The following is a 21,133-nucleotide window of genomic DNA, read 5'->3' on the forward strand; positions in this document are numbered from 1 at the left end:
GATATTTAAACTAAAATTATGAAGCTTAGCTTTAACGAATCGCGATCACATTTTCCCCTGAAATAAAGATATTATTGAAGAATCAGTTGGTTACAAATATATTGAAAAATTCGTTGCCATGGCAACGTTGCTGGTTTGCAATGCTGGGTCCAAAATTAGACTTGACTTGAATTTTCTTAAAAATTGGACGGTGAATTTATTTTAGATTTTGCAAGCGTCCTTTGACTGTCTTGGTCTACTTGACTGCTAAGTTTAAAAAAATTCTGTCAGAAAGTTTAAGGAAAAGAGGCCTTTTTTAGAATTCATCGTTAACTTTTTTTTCTCTCAAACAGATTTTTTTCGAATTTTTGTAAAACACGCACAGTGCCGTTCAAAGTTAACGTGCAAAAAATAAAAAAAATAAAAAATTCACCGAGCGGAAACGGAAATACGTAAGTCTAAATTTTCAAATTTCCGAAAATTTCTACTCGACAAGATGGGCAATTGCGCATGCGCAATATTTGTATCACGCCACGACACCTGCCACGGACGCCACAAAGTTTTGGACGTCTCCTTCGCCGTACGTCCTTCGCGCTCTTCTAAAGAGCTTTATTTTGCTAAGAGAGGTTCACCTTCTGGGTGGATTGCGCCTGGAAATGGCTGCTGCTCTATTTGCCTTCAAAGTGCTGGATTATTTTGTGCAAAGTGTTGGGATGTTTTGTTCCTCTTGGAGCTGATTGACGCCATGTGGTTGGCGATTTTCTAAGAATGGAGACCAGTGCTTCCTTCCCACCGTTGTTGTAGAGATCTTTGAAGTCATCGTAACACAGACCGCTTTCTGCAATTTTCTGAATGATGTTTTCTTCGACGAGGAGCCCGTTATCGCCCTGTGAATAGAGCTTGTCTTTGAAAGTTTACATGCGTTCGTGGCGTCCGTCAAGAAAGTCCATGTCTACGAAAGCGAAGGAGACGGAAATCACATGCTGTTTTTTACAATGTCAGCGCTTGTTAGCTGCAACGGGGATTGAAAGAGAACACAGTGGAGGGCACGTACATCTTCCAAAGCATCGTGTGCGTTGAAATCTTCATAAAAAAAACAGCTTGATACACAGAAGGGAGATTGCTTTTACATAGTTTTCCGTCAGGATTGAGAAGAGCGTTACCACCTTTAGCGAGTGTTTTGATGAGTGTAAGGCTATCGGCGAAAAACACTTTCTTCGACGATAATATTTCTTTATTTGAATTTCCAGCTCATCGTCGGAGTGTAGGAGTGTCGAACACAGAAGAATTATGGCCAATTAAAACGGTGTGACAATGCGTATTGCTGGAAAGGAAAGTGGTAAAAGATAGAAGACATTCGCTCAGGAGTGTACTGGAACATTCTCTTTGAGCAAAGTTCTGTCACCATTCACAGTTTTGACAGTGACTTGTTTACACGAGAAGCGTAGCTGCTGATATTGCATGTAGGTAGCACCTATTTAGTGTTCCGGAAACCAGCCATAGTTTATATAGGAAAATAGCTCCGACGATCGCGATCGTGTTTGCGGCCGGATTCACGCGTATTTTGGTCACTTAAGAGTGTTGTAGCTTTCCGTTTTTGAAACACACCACTAATAAAGTTAGAAGAAAGTGTCTACTAGGTAGATGAAAAAATGATTCTGGCCTAAGCGCGGCTTCCATGTTTGTTTGTTTGTGTTTTTTTTTTTTTTTTTTTGCAACTTTTAAAAATCCCAGGTAAATTAGAACCCAGTCTGCGCACGCCAAAGAAACTATATCCAGCCTCCTTAAGCCCGATTTACGACTCCGAATGGCAACTGTATACACAGTAAAAGCCTATTACAGTTTATGAGACGGTAAGAAATAGTGACCCAAACATTTATGATAACAAGTAAATTTATTGCAAATCAAAATAGGAGATTCACTGAGGTCTCTTTAAGAAACATCTCGAAGTGGTGTTCCATGAAACGCCGACGGTGGTCCAGGCTTGAACAAAGTTAACACTCTGAAAACAAGAAAATCAGACATTGTTCTATCTTTTGAGTTTTCACCAAAAGCTGACGGAAAAGTCTTGAGGAAAAGCTGTTCGAGCACTAAGCTACGATGAGTGGCAAATGTAGTTGGCACGCCTCCCCTTTCAAGGTGGTCGATAACCCTCCACTCAGCATGGTAAACAGAACGTGTAATTCACCTCAAATAATTCACTCGAACGTCTCCCCTTTCTCCCTAAACAATGCTGCAAAAACTTAGAGACCATTCAGTTAACATCGCAGGTAAGAAATTAGTGACCTTTTTGTTAACACCAGACAACATCGAAATGAGGGGGGGGGGGGGGAGTGCAATTTATAGACTGAAAAATTCGAAAAAGTATTATAACATGCCTCGACTTTTGACTTTCATTGTAGGATATCACGCAATCTTTGATGTAAAAATATTGACAATCTGATCATGTCCTTAACACCAGATAAATTTTTCTCTTACATCCCTTTCAAAATCTGGCGCTCACCTTTATCGTCTTCAACCATGGATGATACAACTATCTTTCTACCTTGTAGTCTGTCCGGTATGGGATCAAGCCTGTGACGGCTTTCGTCAACACTCATTGCTCGACCCCCCGTCGATAATCTTCGCTTTCCCCTAAAAGTTGCCTCAGTCCCTCCAAACATTTGTGATGATGATGGATCAGAATTAGATCTGTATCTGCGCTCTGCGTTAAGACCTTCAAGATGAACAAAATTAAAAAAATTGACAATTTTGCGTTTTGTATTTTGTGCGTACTGCTTCTTTGGAGAGGGTTTGCTTGTCTCATAGTTGCTGTTATATGCAATTAGCTCCAGGATCACAAATAGTAATCAAAAGTCATCCTTATCATTCGTCAGTATCGATTAATCCTGTGACCAATAGATTGTGTATCTTATTTCGAATATATCTAGCTGGTAGTTAAACCGAAATTTTCAGCATAGCTATTATTTCCAAATTTATTATTTCCAATCATTTCCAAATTGGAAAGCATGTAGTCCTTTTACAAAGACAAACTATGTCATATTTCGCTCCGACGAAGTGCTAACGCTCGAAACGTCAGCTTTTATAACCGTAACGGTGGCCAATTTGCCATTTCAACTTTGTTGATATATTCAAATTATTATATCATCTAATAGTCTACTAGCTACTAAAAACTTAGGCGTTCTCGTTTGATTTTACTTCTTCGCACGTTAACATAAACTTGAATTATAGCCCTTGTTTCTAGTTAAACTTTGAACTAGGAATAAGTTCCATGCAGCTCACCTACAAGGTCCAGTGCTGAAGGATTGTCTGCTGGGTCATCAGGCAATGCAGTTTCATGAAAACGAGCGATGACTAAAATCTTGGGCTCTACTCCATCGAAATGCAATCGAAACGTTCGGTAAATCTTAGGCAGCACGCATGGTCCTTCATAAATATCCCTGCTTTCGAGATCTGTAACCTTGCCTTGAATAAGAATAACCTTTTAAAGTGAATGCACAGGGTAACATGCATTATTTACGATAAACAACTGTTGGGAGGTTATCATTTTTCCTCCCTTACAATTGTATTGATTGTCAATGGAGTTCGCTAGAGTTTCCAAGTTATCCGTTTTTCTATTGGCTTTTAAGAACACATGTCAAACGAAGTCTTAAATGTTGTTCACATCTTTTAAAGATAAAATCTAGACCTAAAAGAGAGAAATGTCTGATGAATCTAAGACAACTGAGCAACAAAGACAAAAGTAAAATACAATTTAAACAAAAAAAGATCACTTGCCGCATGGCGAGATAAAGAAGAAAAATCAACTTTCTTATGATAAGGAACTTAGCCGTGCCTTCCTACTACTAGCCAAGTGTCTTCAAAGACCTCAAATGAACAATCTTACTAAACTGATTCAATCGTAATATTCGTCGTGCACTTGTAACAGAAAGATTGATGGGTAGATTTTTAAAACCAAATAATTATCTTTACTTGCTCGCTTATTCTCTTCGACAAATTGAAAATTTAAACCGTATATTGTGAAATAAAAGCCAAAATGAAATAAAAGTAGGATATATCCATAAATATGGTGGAAAGCCCTCTCACGAATTGCTACCATATCTTCTGTCTGATTTGATGTACTTTACCTCTTTCATCTGTTCGTTAGTCTTGAATATAGTATTGTATCCTTGAGAAAGATTGACAATGAACGAACGTTCACACATGACGCGGATTTTGTCCTTTGTCCAGCTGTAGTAAGCGGGCACTTCTAACAAGAGAGGGACAGCGATTCGCACGCCACAAACTTTCCAAAGCCGGTCTTCGAGATCTGGGTAGCGAGACATGGCAACCTTCATATCATCTATGGTGATGAAATAGGCCTTAAAGAGAAACACGAAAGAAAGTCTTACAGAAGAAGTACAACAGTTGAAAAAGCCACACAGTTCATTGGGACTGTTCGTTTGTAAAAGTTGTCAACTTCTATGGAAACTCGTCAAGCATTGTTTTCCCGGTCATCTTGGCAATTTTCGGTATGGATAACTAGAGGTCAAACGAATTACTTGTGTTTCGGAATAACTGATTGAAGAAATTGCCTAAGTCAAAGGAATTTTACAAGACAGGTATCATCTGGTAGGGATCTTAAACTAGGTGATAAATCCCCTCTTGGAGTTGGTGGCTAAGCTTAGGAAATCTGCCGTGAAAACAAGCCTAACGTAAAATTTCCTTACGGCGGTCTCTTTCTACTCAACTTACAGTGCATGAAACCAGCTATGAAATAAAATAACAGGAGGGAGTCATTCCAACCTTTAATCAAATCATAAGGGTACATCCTCGCCTGAAAAAAATTAGATGACCCCGGCCCAAAGCTGCAGCGATCCACACAATTTGGAAACTCCTTTTGTCGACCCTCTCTCAATAGGGACCTTCAGATCCGACTACGAGTACGAGTACGAGTACGATTTTTGCGCGCGGGAGTCCTAGGGCTTAGTTGTCGTAAACACTGTCGTCGCCGTCGTCAGCTCGTAAAAAAAAAATGTTTCAGTAGTTGTTGTGAGTACGGAGTGGCGACATTTTGTCGATCGTGGAAATGTTTAGCAGACAAACCACACAAGATGCTCTGGCATTTATGTTCAAGGAGGATATCATCGATGAAGTCGAGTTCTCGTTGCTTTTCGAAACGGTGAACGAGAAAAATCCGTCCTTTACCTACTGGTCATACGATCGCTTTGACTTGACTCGCGTCACATGACTTTGAACTTAAAGTACAGCACAGTTCTTGAAAAGCAATTTCTAACGTGCAAACATAACAATTTGTTAGTAACTGTTTAATGTGGACTTTGTGCATGTATGAGTCGCTTGAGACTTGTAAAAACAGCTATAGAGACTAACCTTTAAACCCGCCTGAACTCAGTCGTACTCGGGGAACGAGTTTTCTTGAAAATCTCGTAGTTCTTAAAAGGACGGCAGCGAGATTTTCAAGACAGAACGAGTTTGCGTGACATGCTCACGCTATCGCACATGCGTGCTAGTTGCACTTTGGTAATCTCGTTCTCGTACTCGAAGTCGTAGTCGGATCTGAATGTCCCTAATAACAGCCAGTTGATAGGCCAGGAGGTTTAAAAAATGATTGTATCGAATGTAAAGTGATATAATATTTATACCTGGACTGCAGACTCACAGGTACATGAAGAGTTTCTCTGGGAGGAAGTTAGTACTCCCATCTCCCCAATCAAATTACCAGCAGAAACGTAATCAGTAGTGACAATCATCCCTCCCACTTCTGGCTCCTCACCATCAAAGCAACTTCTCCTTGCCACTGATACCCCGATTATCTAAACAAGAGAAAAGGTGCCTGTGCTTTACCTCAAGATTCTCAAGGAAGGGAAAGGTTACACAAATGTACGAATGTTTTTTGAAAACCCTCTTCTGTAAATATAGGCATTTCTTTTAACCCCCCCCCCCCCTCCCCCATGACTGTAACAAAGGATATTTTTGTTTAGAGTGTGTGGAATAACTAATACGTGGCCGCTACGATTTCTTAGGGACGAAATGTTGGGAAAAACTAGCTACACGACTTAAAAAAGGTGTATAAGGTACATTATTTTGTTATGCAAATAGAGCAAATTCATCTATCGGAGAAAAACTGTAAAAGAAAATTTCTTGGTACCTTAACCATCCCTGAAACTATCAAATAAATTCCCTTAAGGTCTTCACCCTGTCTTGCTATAGTATCACCGGCTTCAAACATTTTGATTCGTGCGGCTGAAGTTACGAATTCCACCGCCTCTGACGGCATTCCCTCCAGCCACACTACATTACGAAGCAATTCTGTGGGCTTTTGTGGGGAAATGGAGGTTGGGGCACTCAGCTGTCGCTTCATTTTTACTTCAACAAGCTGTTAACAAAAACAAAAACGTCCAAAGAATTACGATAAAATAATTCATTGTCATCCCTTGGTCATAGCGACTAAAACATTACACTTAGTACTGGAAAAAGACACTCGTATTTCCTTTGAAGGGAATTACTAAAGCGTTCAGTTAATTCTGAAGCGCATTATACTTCAATGTCCGCAATTTCTTTTTAAAGTCAAAGGGATTACGCCGCTCTGTTTTAAAATACGGCACAAAGATATTACGTTCTCACATTTCTTAGCAAAAGACACTGATAACTTAAATCGGAAAACACATGACTAAGAAGTCGCCTAGATGACTTATTATAATACTCCTCCTACTAGTTTGCTATGCGCTTGTGTCTATGTTTTACTTTGTTTCGAAATTTGAAACCGACACTTACCGATTCCAATTTTACTGCCTCTGCCTCATCTAACAACCCACCACCTTTGAGTTCGTGAATAACGTCACGGGCATTGTTAAGAATAGTACGAATTGCCTGCCGCGTTTTAACAGAGATCGCAATCCCTGGGTGCTCACGTTGCAACATACCTGTACAACCAACAAGAGAGAACTAATAGTAAGATGATGTAGTGGTATTTATTTTTTAAAGTAAGGAATTCACCTTGATTGGCCTGAGGATATGGACGCAAGGAAAAAGAAAGTGTTTCTCACCCATCATGGATGTCATCTTCACCACGGAGGAGAAGTTCTTTTGTTAGGCCTACTCGTTAATTCTAAGAAATAAACCCATCAGTAACTTAGCCACTGTGAAAGAGCTGACATTTCGAGCGTTAGTGCTTGAAACGTCAGCTTTGAGACTCTTTTACGGTGGCCAATTTACTTTATCAACACTGGTAAAACCTACTCCCACCAACGCAGCACCACAGTTTCATTCAAAATTTAACCCCTCTACCAAAAACTTACTCCATTACGAAAAAATTAGCGCACTTTGACGGTGGGTCTAGACACAGGACAGCCGTTTCGTTTCGTGATTGAACGCCTTAATGAAAAGCTATCTTGGAGCGTTTTCATTTCATAGAAAAAGAAGTAGGGTTTATCTTAGCCACAGTACCGAGGCTCTTGACGACATCCAAGCGGCTCTGTTCAGATCTTTGTTTTAAATCCTTGGCAATCCTTTTGTCGACCACCATGTGATCAATCAGCTTGATGACTTCTTCTTCAGCGATAATGTATCCCTTGCCAACATCATAGCCAAAGCTTAACTGCCGGTTGATGATGTCGTTGACAGAATTTATCAGTCTTGGAAGAAGAGTCTATGGAGAAGAATGAATATACCGGGTCGGAACATAACTATAAATGAAGTTACTCATAGTAATGAAAGATTACTGAGGATTACTGGTGACCACTAGGGTGAGCAAGTGCTGACGTATAAAATATTTTCTTTCATCATAGAAATAATAACTTTCCAAGTGGAAACAATCCTTTGTAGTGGGGATTTATAACTCCTCTCTGTGTCTATCCTCCGGACGAAAACCGGAGGATAGACACTGGGGGAAAAATAGTAAACCTCTATGAATATGTCACTTACTTTGAAAAGCCTCACCAGACGACCCATTCTCAAAACCCTAAACACCTTGGCCACTTTGAGGACAGAAGGTGAAAAGCTGCCAGTGGCCTTATCGGCCACTTCGTCAATCACGATATCGACAATTGACAAGGCAACGATGGAAAGGTCGATCAGATTCCAATAGTCCTTAAAATAGAAGCGCCGGAATGCCAAAGCCTGTTTTATAGACAGAGAAGTATCACTGCAAAATAGGTATCACTGCGAGTTATCTCTAGGATTTTGTGTAATTGTTTCAATCCAGATACAAACTGGTGTGAACATTTCAAATCAAGGAGTGATTTGGATTATTGGTTAAGACTCACTCAGATTCCTTCAAAACAAGGAGTTTCTCGGAAGATGTGAATACTTGCTTCGCTCTCAGCTTTAGCTTTCATAATTAGATTCTAAAGGCATGATCCATTTGACAAACCTTATACAAAGTTTCAGTTGATACTTTGTCTTTCTTGTTTTGAAACTGAGTGTTGAATGTCTAGATTAAAATAAAAAAGCTTAATAAACCTTACTTACGACCTCCCGACTTGCTAAGATGAGCCCAACCCCTCTTTGCACCACCTACTAAGCGCTGCCCATTCAGTAAAATCCTCTAAAGAAATGTACAGACCTTCCACGTCGCCTCTGCGATATATATGGAGCAGTAGATGTAATTGATTATTGTTAAGGTTTCCATATATGGAGCATCGTCGTCTGAAGAAAGCTCCAAGACGATTGGTACCATGTTGATAACGATCAAAGTATTCACAATTACTTCAAACATGACATGTACAGCCACGACGTACATAAAGGCTAGAATTTTGTTATTTGGTGGTGGGATGTGTTCCGTTGGTTTGGTCTGCTTCATCTGTTCCAGTTTGTCTTTCTATGAAAGAAATAAAAGACAATACCATTATTGGCTCAGTCGTACGTCACATGTGTGCTCCAACTTCATGCGCATATCTCAAGGGTTTGTTAAACTGAGTTTCACGCATCAGCCTACTTTATGGCCGTGCCAGTTATCCAGGGGGCTGTCCTCGCCAGAGTCTCCAATGTCTTACACGCGCGTAATGCTGTGCAGCTAACTCGAAGGAAACATATTTGGCGCGGGATCATGACGTATGAACTGAACGCACTTTACCGTCCATCCCAATCTAACTCAATCGATATGCATTTAATTGTAAGTGGCCGTTCTTTCTTCCTTTCGCCTTGCATGTTTTCTCGCGTGGCCACACGTTGGTGCTGGGCTGCTTTTTCCCCGCCCTACTCACGCCATTGCGTCCGGCCCTCATATGGGGACTTTTTTCGAACGTCTTTTCATAAAGGCGCATGCGGGGCCTAACAGGTCATGCATTAAGTAATCTAAAGATGCATTTTTTTTATATACGAAATTTTGCATTTGCTCGCTTTACTTTTAAAGTGTTAAAGATTGACGCCTTAAGTTGATTCGAAAAAAAGAACTCGATGGTCCTTAAGTGATACTAAAAGTCACGTACGATTTTCTGAAGAAAGGGAGGCACGCTCCAGTACGATTGCAAATCATCGATATCAATAAACCTGGAAGCGAAAGAAACAAGTTTTGAACGAGATGGAAGGTGAGGTTAAAATAATGATATTAAAAGGAAAGGTGTAGCGGATAACAAAGACCGAAAAGAGCCTTCCCCAGCAAGACGGTGTTCACTGAATTTTTCTTTACTGGATAAGAGATATCGTTAAACTTCATTTCCAGCTCCACGGAAACCTTAGATAAAAGTACCCGTCTCAGTATAACGTTGGTGCTGCAGTTACGGATGTGAATCTACCGTCTACCAGCTAGGTTCTTTCTGCCGCATAAACAATCAATGAGTAAATAAATGTACATTTTACTGAAGACCACCTAGTTTCAAAATAAATTTTAAGTGCGGAATTTGTACCTTCCTTCCTCGTCCATGGCAGTATCAGCTAGGTTGATCAATGTCTGAACAGCTTCACGAGAAAGCATCCCGTGTTCGAACTGCTTCCAGTAACTGACTTTCAGTGCTTTGATCAAGCGTACCCTACCGTCATTTGCCATTTCTGCAAATTCTTGTGCTGAGGGCTCATTGGGAACGCTGCTTTCACAGTTCGGACAGGTGCTGAGGCGTCGTAAGAATGGCGTTTCTTTCGCATGCTAACACAAGACAGTAAATGAGCTTTAGAATATACGTATGCACATTCTCTCCGCAGATCTAATTTAGCTATCATAGGGAAATGTAACGTCAGAAGATAGAAAAATTTCATGGCTTAGTAGCCCATGGTTAGTGAGCTGGAATCCTAATAAAGACATATGATTTATGCTGAGAAGACAACGTTCAGTAAAAGGAGCTCTTGAAAATGTCTACATTCTTTATTTCATATTCAAACGCACTCGGCTATTCTTGTCAACGCAGTATCCTTCACTTTATAATAGCGAAACTATTACCTCGTCATCTACCTCCACGTAAGGGTTATGCACTTCACAGTCCCTTTCTGCAATGTCCCAGTCCGCACCTGCCAGGAATCGGTCAGCTTTCAACATGGTAAGTGTACGCTGATTGCTTTCCTGGACTTGTCTCACAGCATTGGCCATGGCGATTTTCTTGGCATCTGAGATCTCACTCATTCCGAGTTTTTCCAATAACTTTTTCATTGTAGTGGCGTTAACCAAAAGGGTGAACATCACAATTCCAGCAGTATGCGCCAAGAGCTAGATTGGACGAGAGAAAGGCAATTATTTTAATTCCATCTTTAGATTTTGAATTTAAGGTGCAGCAGCTGAAATTTTACAACCACAGGAAGAAAACTCGGCAGTCTGTGGCTGGTAAAAACATGGCTTATTGAATCACGTAAATATAGCCCGAGACCCGTGGCAAGCAAATATGGTGAGATTTGTGGCAGGATCGTGTTTTGATTTTAGTACTACTACGAAAAGAAGACTAATAGAATTCAAATGTCAGCATTGCTTGAACATTTGACCTTGCAATGCCGGTGCAACGGTGTAATACTCCGACAAACCGCTGAGCTATGAAGCCCTTTAAAATGGGCGCAGAAGAATTGTAATATCTTGAAAAGTTTTAAGGTGCAGAGTTTTGTGCCTTACAAGAAGTGTTACTACCAGAAAGCAACCGAGTTAGCTACAGCTTGATACGCAGGAAACTATACCTTTCCACCAATGAGAGGGTGATCAATGTAAACTTGCAATGCTAGGGCCAGGCCGACTGCTCCTCGTAATCCACCCCAAGCTGCTACCACGGCATTCTGCCAGGAGAGGCCGTATCCAAGTCGCATTAGAATGGGGCTGAATGTCATCATTACAAGTCCTCTAAAAAGGCGAGAAAAAAAAAGACCGGTTGCACGGTTTGTTGGAGGATACAATTGAAGCTATGCACTGAACTTGTCCTGGTAAACGATTAAACTGGTGACAATAAAAATGAAACTATATCTACGACGAATGAGTTCGTACTAACCTTATCACTGTAATTCCAAAGTAATCAACCACAAGAAGAAACAAATCGTACTCGTTTAAACTATTTAGAGCCTTTTCCATGATTACAACACCCACCATGATGAAAATAAGAGTGTTGGCAAGGTACGCCAGCATCTCCCAGAACCTAGAATTGAGTAAATAAATGTGTGATTTTCAATTCCCCACCATCGACAGCCGGCCGATTATATATTGTATTTTGAGATTTAATGTTAATGGAAGAGCGTCATGATAGCATAAAACCATGCACCCTTTTCTTCTCCCACATCTTCTGCGTGATGTGATGAATAAAATAGTTTCAAACTTTACTATTCATGGAGATTATCAAGAAAAGAGATAAGAGTTTACCTATGTAAAAAAACCTCGACTTCTGGACTGATACTTGTTTTCAGCGCGTTGATTTGTATTCCTAGCATGACCACAGCAATGACACCGGATATTCCTAGCACCTCTTCTCCGATGTAAAATGTCAAGTATGTACTAGCTAATGTGATGGTAATTTCAACTAAGGCGTCATTGAACACATGCTGCAGCCAGAAAACGGTAACTCTTCCTGCCACCAGACCGAAGAAGAAGCCTCCCAAAGCGACACGAGGAAAGTACAGTCCAATTTCTGTGGCTGAATAAGAGATAAGCTTCCACATTAGAGACGATAAAATTAATAGCATCTTCATAGCACTGGTAATGTCAATTTTGTAACTTTCTTTATTACCATATATATGCACGACGTGCATGGTATTTTCTCTCGGGCGTATTCATTCCTTTAAAGGCAACTTGAAATGAAGATGAAAGAAAGCATTTCCTGACCTGAGCACGAGATAAATTTCGACCTTACCCAAGCGAGGTTATAATTTACAATCTAGATTATACGTGACGGCAACAGTCTGAAGGTCGGAAGGAATCCTATGTTTTCTGTTGAAGTTTGGAGAAGGGTATATCTGCCGAACCTGTAAGTAATGTCTAGTCTGTCCTTTATTTGAACCAAAATGGAGGCATGTGAGGTTCGAATCCCGTACAGGCCTGATTTTTTTCAGGTCTGATTTTCGCTATTGCTTAAATAGCGCTATCTACTGCGGGGATCGTGCATCATACGTATCTAATACCGCAGTTCAAAATATATGAACTTAATATATTTCATTGTATCTGATTTATCACTTTCACGGGTTTATCACGAATCAACTTAACGGCCTGCTCCCAGTTGGCTTGTTAGCTCAATTGGTAGAGCGCTGCACTAGTATCGCAGAGGTCAGTGGTTCGAATCCCGTACAGGCCTGATTTTTTTCAGGTCTGATTTTCGCTATTGCTCAAATAGCGCTATCTACTGCGAGGATCGTGCATCATACGTAATATTATTACTGTAGTTTGTAAGTACTGCATAAATAACTGAGTAAGCATTAAAGAAAATACTTATTGATTCCTTACCAGTCATCGAGGAAAATGCCAGGTTAAAAAAAATTTTGTACAACACGATCGCCATGCCATCGTTTAACAATGATTCACCTTCTATGATGGTAGACAATTGCTTGCTTGTTCCTGAGGTGCAAAAAGTTTAAATAAAATTCAAATATTTTGATGAAGTGGTTCATGAAGATTACTTAGAAACAGACTTGGAAATCATCGTATAAGGATTGCATTGAAAGTTATGACTGAGATCGCCTAAAATTTCCCCTATACTACAGTTTAAAAGCATCAATTCAGAGATAAAGTATGTAATCACAGTTATAAAGTTTAAAGAATGTCACATCGTTTAATCCTTAATACCCTAATGTTAGTATTAACATTAGTTAGTACTAACATTGAGGCAACCGTCCCCCGGTTAGCTCAATAGTCCTTTTTACAGTTGTGGGCTTAGTGGCCAAGCTTTTGAACAGGAGTGAGGCTAAGGGGTGACCTCGTTATGATACTGATATTGCTACTTTTCAAATGCAAATTTCTTTGTTATCATGCTAACAAGATACTGGTCTCTATCACAACAATATCACCCTTAGCCTCACTTCAAATCAAAGGCTTGGCAACTAAGTACACAACTGTAAAATGGTCTATTGGTTAGAGCGCCGGATTGTGTTGTGCGGGAGGTCGAGGGTTCGAACCCCAGCCGGACCAATACTCATGGTCTTTAAATAACTGAGGAGAATTTGCTACCTTTCTATAATATCAAGAAATAGATATTCTAGTCTTCTAGGATAAGGACGAATAAACCGTAGGCCCCATCTCCTGCAGGGTTAGGGGTAGGAGACGTTAATTTCCCACGATTACTGTGTGGTGGATGTCCTCCCCTGGGGTGGGATGGGTGGGTATGACAGGGCCCCATTTAAACCAGATATTAGCTGAAATGGGCTACCCTGTATCAATATTGGTAAATACATAGTATTAATAATCTACACAGCGTTCTCTTTAAATCTCCTGTGGACATGACAAGGGGAAGTTACTTTTTTGGCAATCAGGAGCTCTTTGAACTAGTGCATGATCAGTTCAATTCATTTGATTAAAGGGTGATACTTTATAAAGAGGTAACTCGCAGCCAGTCACTCTTAGGAGTCGAGGTTGTAGGTTGGTGATTGTTCATCATGATGAAGGTAAGACATACCTAATGATTGTTACCATTTGACAATAAGATTAAATTACCTTCTTTGATTTAGTTCTGAACGATTTGATATGAAGCTGACTTGCATTACTTACCCAAGTCATTCAGCAGGGCAACCACAGCCACAGGATCTGTGGCACTAACTATTGATCCAAATAGCAAGGCCTCTAACCAGGTCCAGTGATAATCAACGAACACCATCTTGGCCATTACACCTGACAAAGCTGTAGCAGCAGCTAAACCAAACACTGCAAGCAACACAACTTGCCAGAACATCTTGTAGAATATGTGGACATCCATTGCAAAAGCTGACTCAAATAGTAGAACGGGTAGAAAGGTGGTTAATATGAGGTGAGGGTTCTGACTTGACATAGACGTGTACCTTAAAAGACAAAATGCCTTTAAGTCTCTGACAATAAAGCGTAGCCAAGCAAAGAACAGCAATTTAGAGAAGCCAGACTTCAACCCCCTATTTACGGAAAGGCGAGAAGAGTTCGAGATGTTTTGCAATACGACTCAGCACGAAACGGATTCTGACCGTTCACGAACTGATAAAAAATAAGACTGGTAATACCGAAAAAGTGGGCTGCTATTTAACCACTGTTATTTTGAAAACATTTTGAAGAAATAAGGCTAAAAAAAAGTTACTTTAATTGTAAATAATAACAAACTTTAAGACTTTATCACTTTTCCAGCGGAGGTGAGAGGAAACCTATTGACTATGGGGCGCCAAGTGTACAAAAATTATTTGTATGAATTGTTTCTATTTTATATGGAAATTGTTTATATAATTCAAAATTGTTTAAAATAAATTCGCATTGGCCTGTATCATTATTTCAAACAATAACAATAAAGTAAATGCTTTGAGTTTTCATTGTATGAAACAATTAGAAATGGTGGAAGTTGTGGTATAACACAATATATTTATTGTATCATTCAATGACATTTGTTATAGATAATTTTTTACAACAATGAAAGTCGCAGCAAATCATTGTTTGAAACAAGTTTTACAAAAAAAATTAATTGTATCTAAAAATTTGTCTGAAACAAATTTTTTCGCTCACAATAATTGTATTAAACCATTACTTTATTGGCCATGGCATGGTTTACAACAACAGCTTGTATGAAACCATGTAATGCCTGAATTGATTGTATGCGCATGGATTGGTTATTGTATGCGCAGTACTGTCGTCACGTCCGGTCACCATGACGTCACAAAGCGTGCGTAAATCGAGTCTTCCCTCTCTGTGAGTTCTGTGTGCGTTCGTGGCGTACTCTCTCTTTGACACACTTGATTGCCAATTATATTATGTCCGAAAACATGGCCCAAAACCTTTCTTCGGCAATAAGTAAAACAATCATGGATTGCATGTCTGGTTCCTCGACCACATCTCAGGCTCAAAGACCTTCTCTTGTCGGTGGTCTAAATGCCGTTCCTACAACTTCTTCGAATCAAGAGGCGAAGCCCAAGGTAAAAGCCGTAAAAAGTATTCTAAAACTTACTAATTGTTAAGCTAGTTCACAAAGCCAATTTCTGTAGAGTATTCAGTCTACTTCAGCGAAGTACTGTGTGTTTTGATCACGTCTGCTTTTTGGCGCGCCTTTTCTAAAAAGTTTTTTGCATGCTATTTTCTTGTAATTTACTAAACAATTAACAAATGAATTAGAAAAAAAATCATAATCTGTGGAAAAAACCCTGCAGATTCACTGACTACTTAGGTTTTGGATAGTTTGTTTGCAGGATGACAGTAAACAGTAGTCCCGAAGGTTCAAAGGTCGTCGATAATTTTCGCCATTGGATACGACTGGAATTGGATCAACGAGTTGCGAAAATGAAACATTTTTTCGATTTAGAGGTTTAAGATGAACTGAAATCACACTTTATAATCATGATCTGTTTTTGCTCAAACACACAGTACTTCGCTGAAGTAGACTGAATACTCTACAGAAATTGGCTTTGTGAACTAGCTTAACAATTAGTAAGTTTTAGAATACTTTTACGGCTTTTACCTTGGGCTTCGCCTCTTGATTCGAAGAAGTTGTAGGACCAGCATTTAGACCACTGACAAGACAAGGTCCTTGAGCCTGAGGTGTGGTCGAAGAATCAGACAAGCAATCCATGATTGTTTTACTTATTGCTGAAGAAAGGTTTTGGGCCATGTTTTCGGACATAATATAATTGGCAATCAAGTTTGTCAAAGAGAGAGTACACCACGAACGCACACAGAAGTCCCAGAGAGGGAAGACTCGATTTGCGCACGCCTTGTGACGTCATGGTGACCGGATGTGGCGACAGTACTGCGCATACAATAACCAAACCATGCGCATACAATCAATTCAGGCACTATATGGTTTCATACAAGCTATTGTTGCAAACCATGCCATGGCCAACAAAGTAATGGTTTAATACAATTATTGTGAGCGAAAAATATTGTTTCAGACAAATTTATGGTTAGATACAATTAATTGTTTTGTAAAACTTGTTTCAAACAATGATTTGCTGCGACATTCGTTGTTGTAAAAAATTATCTACAGCAAATGTCATTGAATAATATAATAAATATTTAACAATTATTCCATGAGCGCACGTCGGATATGAGATGATAGATAGCCAACGAGGCGCGTAGCACCGAGTTGGCTATAATCATCTCATATCCAACAAGCGCGAGTGGAATAATTGTTTTATCAAAAACGCCCCCAAGAAATTATTATTTTGTAAGAAGAAACCGGATTTTTTAGCTACCTTTTGATTTTAAGCTGACGCGTACGCTTAACATATTTGTACATTATGGTATATTGGCTCATATACCATAATGGCTTAGCCAATAAAAAGTCTTGAATTGCATTATCCAATGATCCCGTTTTTAATAAATTGTGTTATACCACAACTTCCACCATTTCTAATTGTTTCATACAATGAAAATTCAAAGTATTTATTTTATTGTTATTGTTTGAAATAATGATTCAGACCAATGTAAATTTGTTTTAAACAATTTTGAATTATATAAACAATTTCCATATAAAATAGAAACAATTCATACAAATAATTTTTGCCACTTGGGGCCCCATAATTGACTACCAAAAGCAATCCTAAACTTTATTCTCATCGTAACTCAGAGGGCATGAATTTCTTCAATATGCTATAATTGAGTGGTTTTGTACATATTCGATAAGAGTGCTCCCTCCAAGTAAACGCAAAATATAGAGATTGACTTACTTTTGTAGCGTTGGGACAGCACCTGATATCGCTCCAAAACAAAGTCCTAGAATAATCAAAACGACAGTGTATGGAATAGGCCATCCTTTCATCATTTGCCGAACAATAGCTGGCGAAGGAAAAACAATTAAGACATGCCTGAAAGCGATTCTGAATCTGGTACATTGGCAATGTCAAAGAACTAAAACAATTTGAAGCTTACCTCCGATAGTGCATGACATAAAAATAAACAAAATTGCATATGGGCTTTTGTCATGAACTTCGTGTTGCTCATGTGAAGTATATGTATAATTGATCGAACTTATCATTTTAGATTGCAACCCGTAATACCCTTGTCGCTTGTGCGATTCAATTGTACTCATCAACAACAGCGTCACAGTAGAATTCGATGGCTTTCAGGCAGAGCCACGACTCATGCTATTCATTGTTTTCCAAACCAAATGGAAACGGAACGTCTACAAAAATCGTAAAAAACCCTTTCCTTGAAGAAAACTGCGATCATTTTATGAAGAAGCAATCCATGAGAAAGTTGACGAAGCTCCCGCTAACGCGTCACTTTCGCGGGCTTTTTTGAATATCCGCTGACCATTTTTTCTGGAACTCCTTTTCAGAAAAAGGGTCGCGGGTCGACCCGTCCCGGTGGGTCTTATTTTGATCAAAATTGGCTTTTAACCACTAATTTGGAGAAATCTCTTTTTCTCATTAGCAGGCAATTGAAGGAAAGGCCAATAGTTTCAGACGCAAAGAAATTGATAGTTAATATCTCTAGTGTACTGTTTTCCTACTTTAGAATGACTCATGTGAACTCAAAATTCAGGTAAAAGTTTGATACGAATTGGCTTGAGCGAAAACTCTGATTTGTTCCAAATGCCCTCTGCAAAGTGGAGCATTCAGCGAGGATTATGATAAAAATGGACTTTGCGAATCGCTTCTTGTGATCGTATTTCAATGAGGTAGACTGGTTCGAGATCAGTCAAAGGAACACAAAAACAAAATGGCGGCGTGATCTCGCATCTTCCCTCACATTAGTGGTCAATTGTTTTGTGCAGGTAGGCTGCCGTTCTTTCACCCATCAAGGTATTATGGGGAAAGAACAAGACCTTCTGCAAGCTGCAAAAACTGGAAATGTCGCACATATCGAGAAGATTCTCGGTCACAAGACAAGAAAATCTGGAATTCAGAGGTATTTGGGAGCTGTCCTATAGATTGACAGGAAATGAAAGCTCAGTGATTTCTCTTTTGCTCGTTTATTGATTTTCACACTTTTGCAGTTTGATGAGCAGGACCGTCAACTCTAACCATCAAGACGAACTTGGATACACTCCTCTTCATTATGCAGCGTTGAACGGTCACAGGTAACGTAAATTTTTTTGTAACTACTGTAGCTTGGATCTGAAACGACACAAGGAAACTCGGATGTATTATTACACGCACCGTAAGATTACGCGCATAACTCGGTTGCTGTCTTTCATTGGTATTTTCGGTTAGCCTTTAATTCTTTTTTAGCCGGACATTCATTCCAAAATCGCGAAATTTGAACTTAATTCACGAATGTGTGTTCGATCATGAGTGGCCTTCCATTCCGATTTACATGTTTTTTCTCGATCTCTCTTGAGCCTCCCGATGCTGATGTTTTATAACTTTCGTTAACCTTAAGTTCATCACACTTAATGGGAGCGGGCAAAATTTTCCTCTTTTGTGATCTTACACAACACAGGCTAAACTGCAGAAGACCTGGCGACTCAGAAAACAGCATCTATTTGTGTTTAAACACAAATAATTTATAAGTATCCAAATTCTCCATGCTGTTCTCCATACATTTTCTTTGGTCTTGACAAGGAGAATTTGTATAACAATCGAAGCTTCGTAGTTGGCAATTATTTCCTTAATTCTCATGGTTTTAATGAATGATTCAGCTTTTTCTGAGAAATAACGTGCTGATTACTTTTGGAGTTTAAAAGGTTCAAGTGGTTGTAAATACTCACTTATTATCTTCATGGTAAAGAGTTGAGGGGGGAGGTAAATGCAAAGTAGGACTTCTCTGCTCTTAGTTATATCAGTGAGGTTCTGATAGGGTAAATTCTGACGGGTGACATGGCATTGAAACAGCAACATCAGGGAAATAAAAATGCAACTTCGAGCATGACATTGATGAAATTGCGACAGCAACATCAGAACCTTCTGAAATGGCGACATGACAAAGTTTGACATTCAGACGGGCGACATCTATACCCCCCTAACAGGGCCTCATCAGTGGGCTGTTTTGCATTTCTATTTTTACATATGATTTATTTAGAAGTTGCCCCTTCCTTGCAATGATAATAGGAAGTATTTCTCCTCCAACCATCCAGTACGTGTTGGTTGAAGACCACAACCTCCTCTTCCCATTAATTGAGTCTGTCTTCCCTCAATTGCCACTGCTACTCATTCTAGGTAACTATGATGTAGTTCTACAAATATTCTGTTCCTCTGACAACCAGCCAGTACGTTCAAGGTCATAGGAGGTAAAATTTAAGTGCCTTTTAGGTGCCTTCGCTCCGACAAAGGGCTAACGGTCGAAACGTCAGCTTTTATAATCGTAACGGTGGCCAATTTACCATTTCAACTTTGTTGATATATTCAAATTATTTCGTTACCCCCACCAATGCAGCCCCAAACAGTTTCTTTAGAAACTATCAGCCTTTTAGAGATACATGTACTTGCTCAGGTAGGTAAGGTAAAGTCTTTTTTCGAGCCTAGTGGCCCATTAGGCCGGTGCTTAACTCCGGTCTCTGTAGCATGAAGCGACTAGGAGTAGTTCTACTCCCCCCTGGATGGGATGCCAGTCCATCGCAGGGTTACCCCCAGTATTAAACTACCGGTACCCATTTAAACACCTGGGTGAAGAGAGGCACTGTGAGAGTAACACAACACAATGTCCCGGCCGGGGCTTGAACCTGGACCACTCGATCCGGAGTCGAGCGCACTAACCACGAGGCCACCGCACCTCCACACATGTACTTGCTCACGATAAAGTTTTTTTTTTCTTATTTTTTTGGCCATATTTACCTATTTTTGTTTTTGGTACTGTCTCAGGTCATCAGCTGAGCTTCTTTTAAAGTACGATGCCTCGACAAACATTCCAGATAATTCTGGTGAGTGTCCAAAGAATGATACCACATGTCTGCTGAAGTAACCAAACAGCCAAACCTTACACTTTGTATTGAAATAAATTTCATGCGACATGCGGATTGAAGTTCAAGTAAAGTAGGGATCTTTGTAGTTGAGCTGCAAATTCAGCGTGTAAGAAAAAGAGGTCTTACAGAAAATTTCAGGCTTGGACAGGATTTGAACCAGTGCTCCCAGGTACTAGTTTGGTACCGCTAACTGACTGAGCTTTGAAAACATGTGTTTGGAGGGAAGTAGAGAGTTCTTTGCTGTGGAGGAATCTGATGTAATTTGTAATGAGGATCTTGGTTTACTTGATTTTCAATTAGCCGGTCTGATGAAATTTGTTCCCTTAGTTATCCCATGCAAAAAATTTAATTTTAAAACAGGGAATGATTTTATATCTTTAGGAAACTTTCCCCTTCATTTGGCGGCATGGAATGGCCATGCTGATGTGGCTAGAGTGCTTATAAATACAGGACCATCAAGAGCGAATGTCAATGAACAGGTTTGTCACTGACATTTAGATTTTACATGGATTATTTTGTGACTTTATTTATTCTTAATCTGATTCTGAACAGAATGGTACAGAGGACACAGCTTTACATTCTGCGTCACAGTTTGGGCAAAGTCTCGTGGTAGCTGTTTTACTCGAGGTAAGGGACGAGGTGACTGATTCCGAGAACACCTTCTCGACGTGGAGAGGAATGACAAGGACACATCAAAACTAGTCGCTAGACATTTTAATTTACCTAATCATTCTAAGCAACATATGGCAATCTGCGGTCTTTCC

General features: G+C 39.7%; 2 protein-coding genes across 6 annotated transcripts in view; one reads left to right on the forward strand and one right to left on the reverse strand.

The window, feature by feature from the left end:
- Positions 1-1,854: 1,854 nt before the first annotated feature.
- On the reverse strand, positions 1,855-17,732 carry LOC111321428 (sperm-specific sodium:proton exchanger-like). 4 transcript variants are annotated; one of them, XM_088735702.1, is made up of 20 exons: positions 17,396-17,732; positions 17,194-17,239; positions 14,072-14,358; positions 12,815-12,925; positions 11,741-12,011; positions 11,376-11,519; positions 11,071-11,230; positions 10,352-10,615; positions 9,825-10,060; positions 9,408-9,468; positions 8,543-8,797; positions 7,903-8,097; positions 7,426-7,627; positions 6,754-6,902; positions 6,128-6,355; positions 5,622-5,792; positions 4,107-4,340; positions 3,262-3,460; positions 2,483-2,695; positions 1,855-1,981 (listed from the first exon to the last, which is right to left on the reverse strand). In XM_088735702.1, the coding sequence occupies exons 1-20, from the start codon at positions 17,553-17,555 to the stop codon at positions 1,974-1,976; spliced, it is 3,594 nt and encodes a 1,197-aa protein (XP_088591828.1). In that variant the 5' UTR covers positions 17,556-17,732; the 3' UTR covers positions 1,855-1,973. The 4 variants fall into 4 exon arrangements, with proteins under 4 accessions (XP_088591828.1, XP_088591827.1, XP_088591826.1 ...); XM_088735701.1 differs by having other exon boundaries at positions 17,194-17,302; XM_088735700.1 differs by lacking the exon at positions 1,855-1,981 and having other exon boundaries at positions 2,326-2,695; positions 17,194-17,302.
- Positions 17,733-18,150: 418 nt separating this feature from the next.
- The window catches only part of LOC111321380 (uncharacterized), a 33,439-nt gene continuing 30,456 nt past the window's right edge, over positions 18,151-21,133 (forward strand). For both annotated transcript variants that reach the window (XM_022924230.2, XM_022924232.2), the window contains exons 1-5: positions 18,151-18,376; positions 18,465-18,548; positions 20,269-20,327; positions 20,751-20,848; positions 20,922-20,996. In XM_022924230.2, the coding sequence (XP_022779965.2) occupies positions 18,276-18,376; positions 18,465-18,548; positions 20,269-20,327; positions 20,751-20,848; positions 20,922-20,996 (417 nt within the window). In that variant the 5' untranslated portion in view covers positions 18,151-18,275. The remainder of the gene's footprint in view (positions 18,377-18,464; positions 18,549-20,268; positions 20,328-20,750; positions 20,849-20,921; positions 20,997-21,133) is intronic.

This window comes from Stylophora pistillata, chromosome 10 (assembly GCF_964205215.1).
Source record: "Stylophora pistillata chromosome 10, jaStyPist1.2, whole genome shotgun sequence".
NCBI classification, from domain to species: Eukaryota; Metazoa; Cnidaria; class Anthozoa; order Scleractinia; family Pocilloporidae; genus Stylophora; species Stylophora pistillata.

Bases quoted from the DNA above. Each gene is read 5' to 3' on its own strand.
- LOC111321428 (XM_088735700.1), bottom strand. From the start codon at position 17,555: ATGAGTACAATTGAATCGCACAAGCGACAAGGGTATTACGGGTTGCAA. The intron at 12,012-12,814 runs GTAAGGAATCAA...TCTCTTATTCAG, and splicing joins GGCATTTTCCTCGATGACTG to CCACAGAAATTGGACTGTAC. The intron at 8,098-8,542 runs GTCTGTACATTT...TCTATAAAACAG, and splicing joins TCGCAGAGGCGACGTGGAAG to GCTTTGGCATTCCGGCGCTT.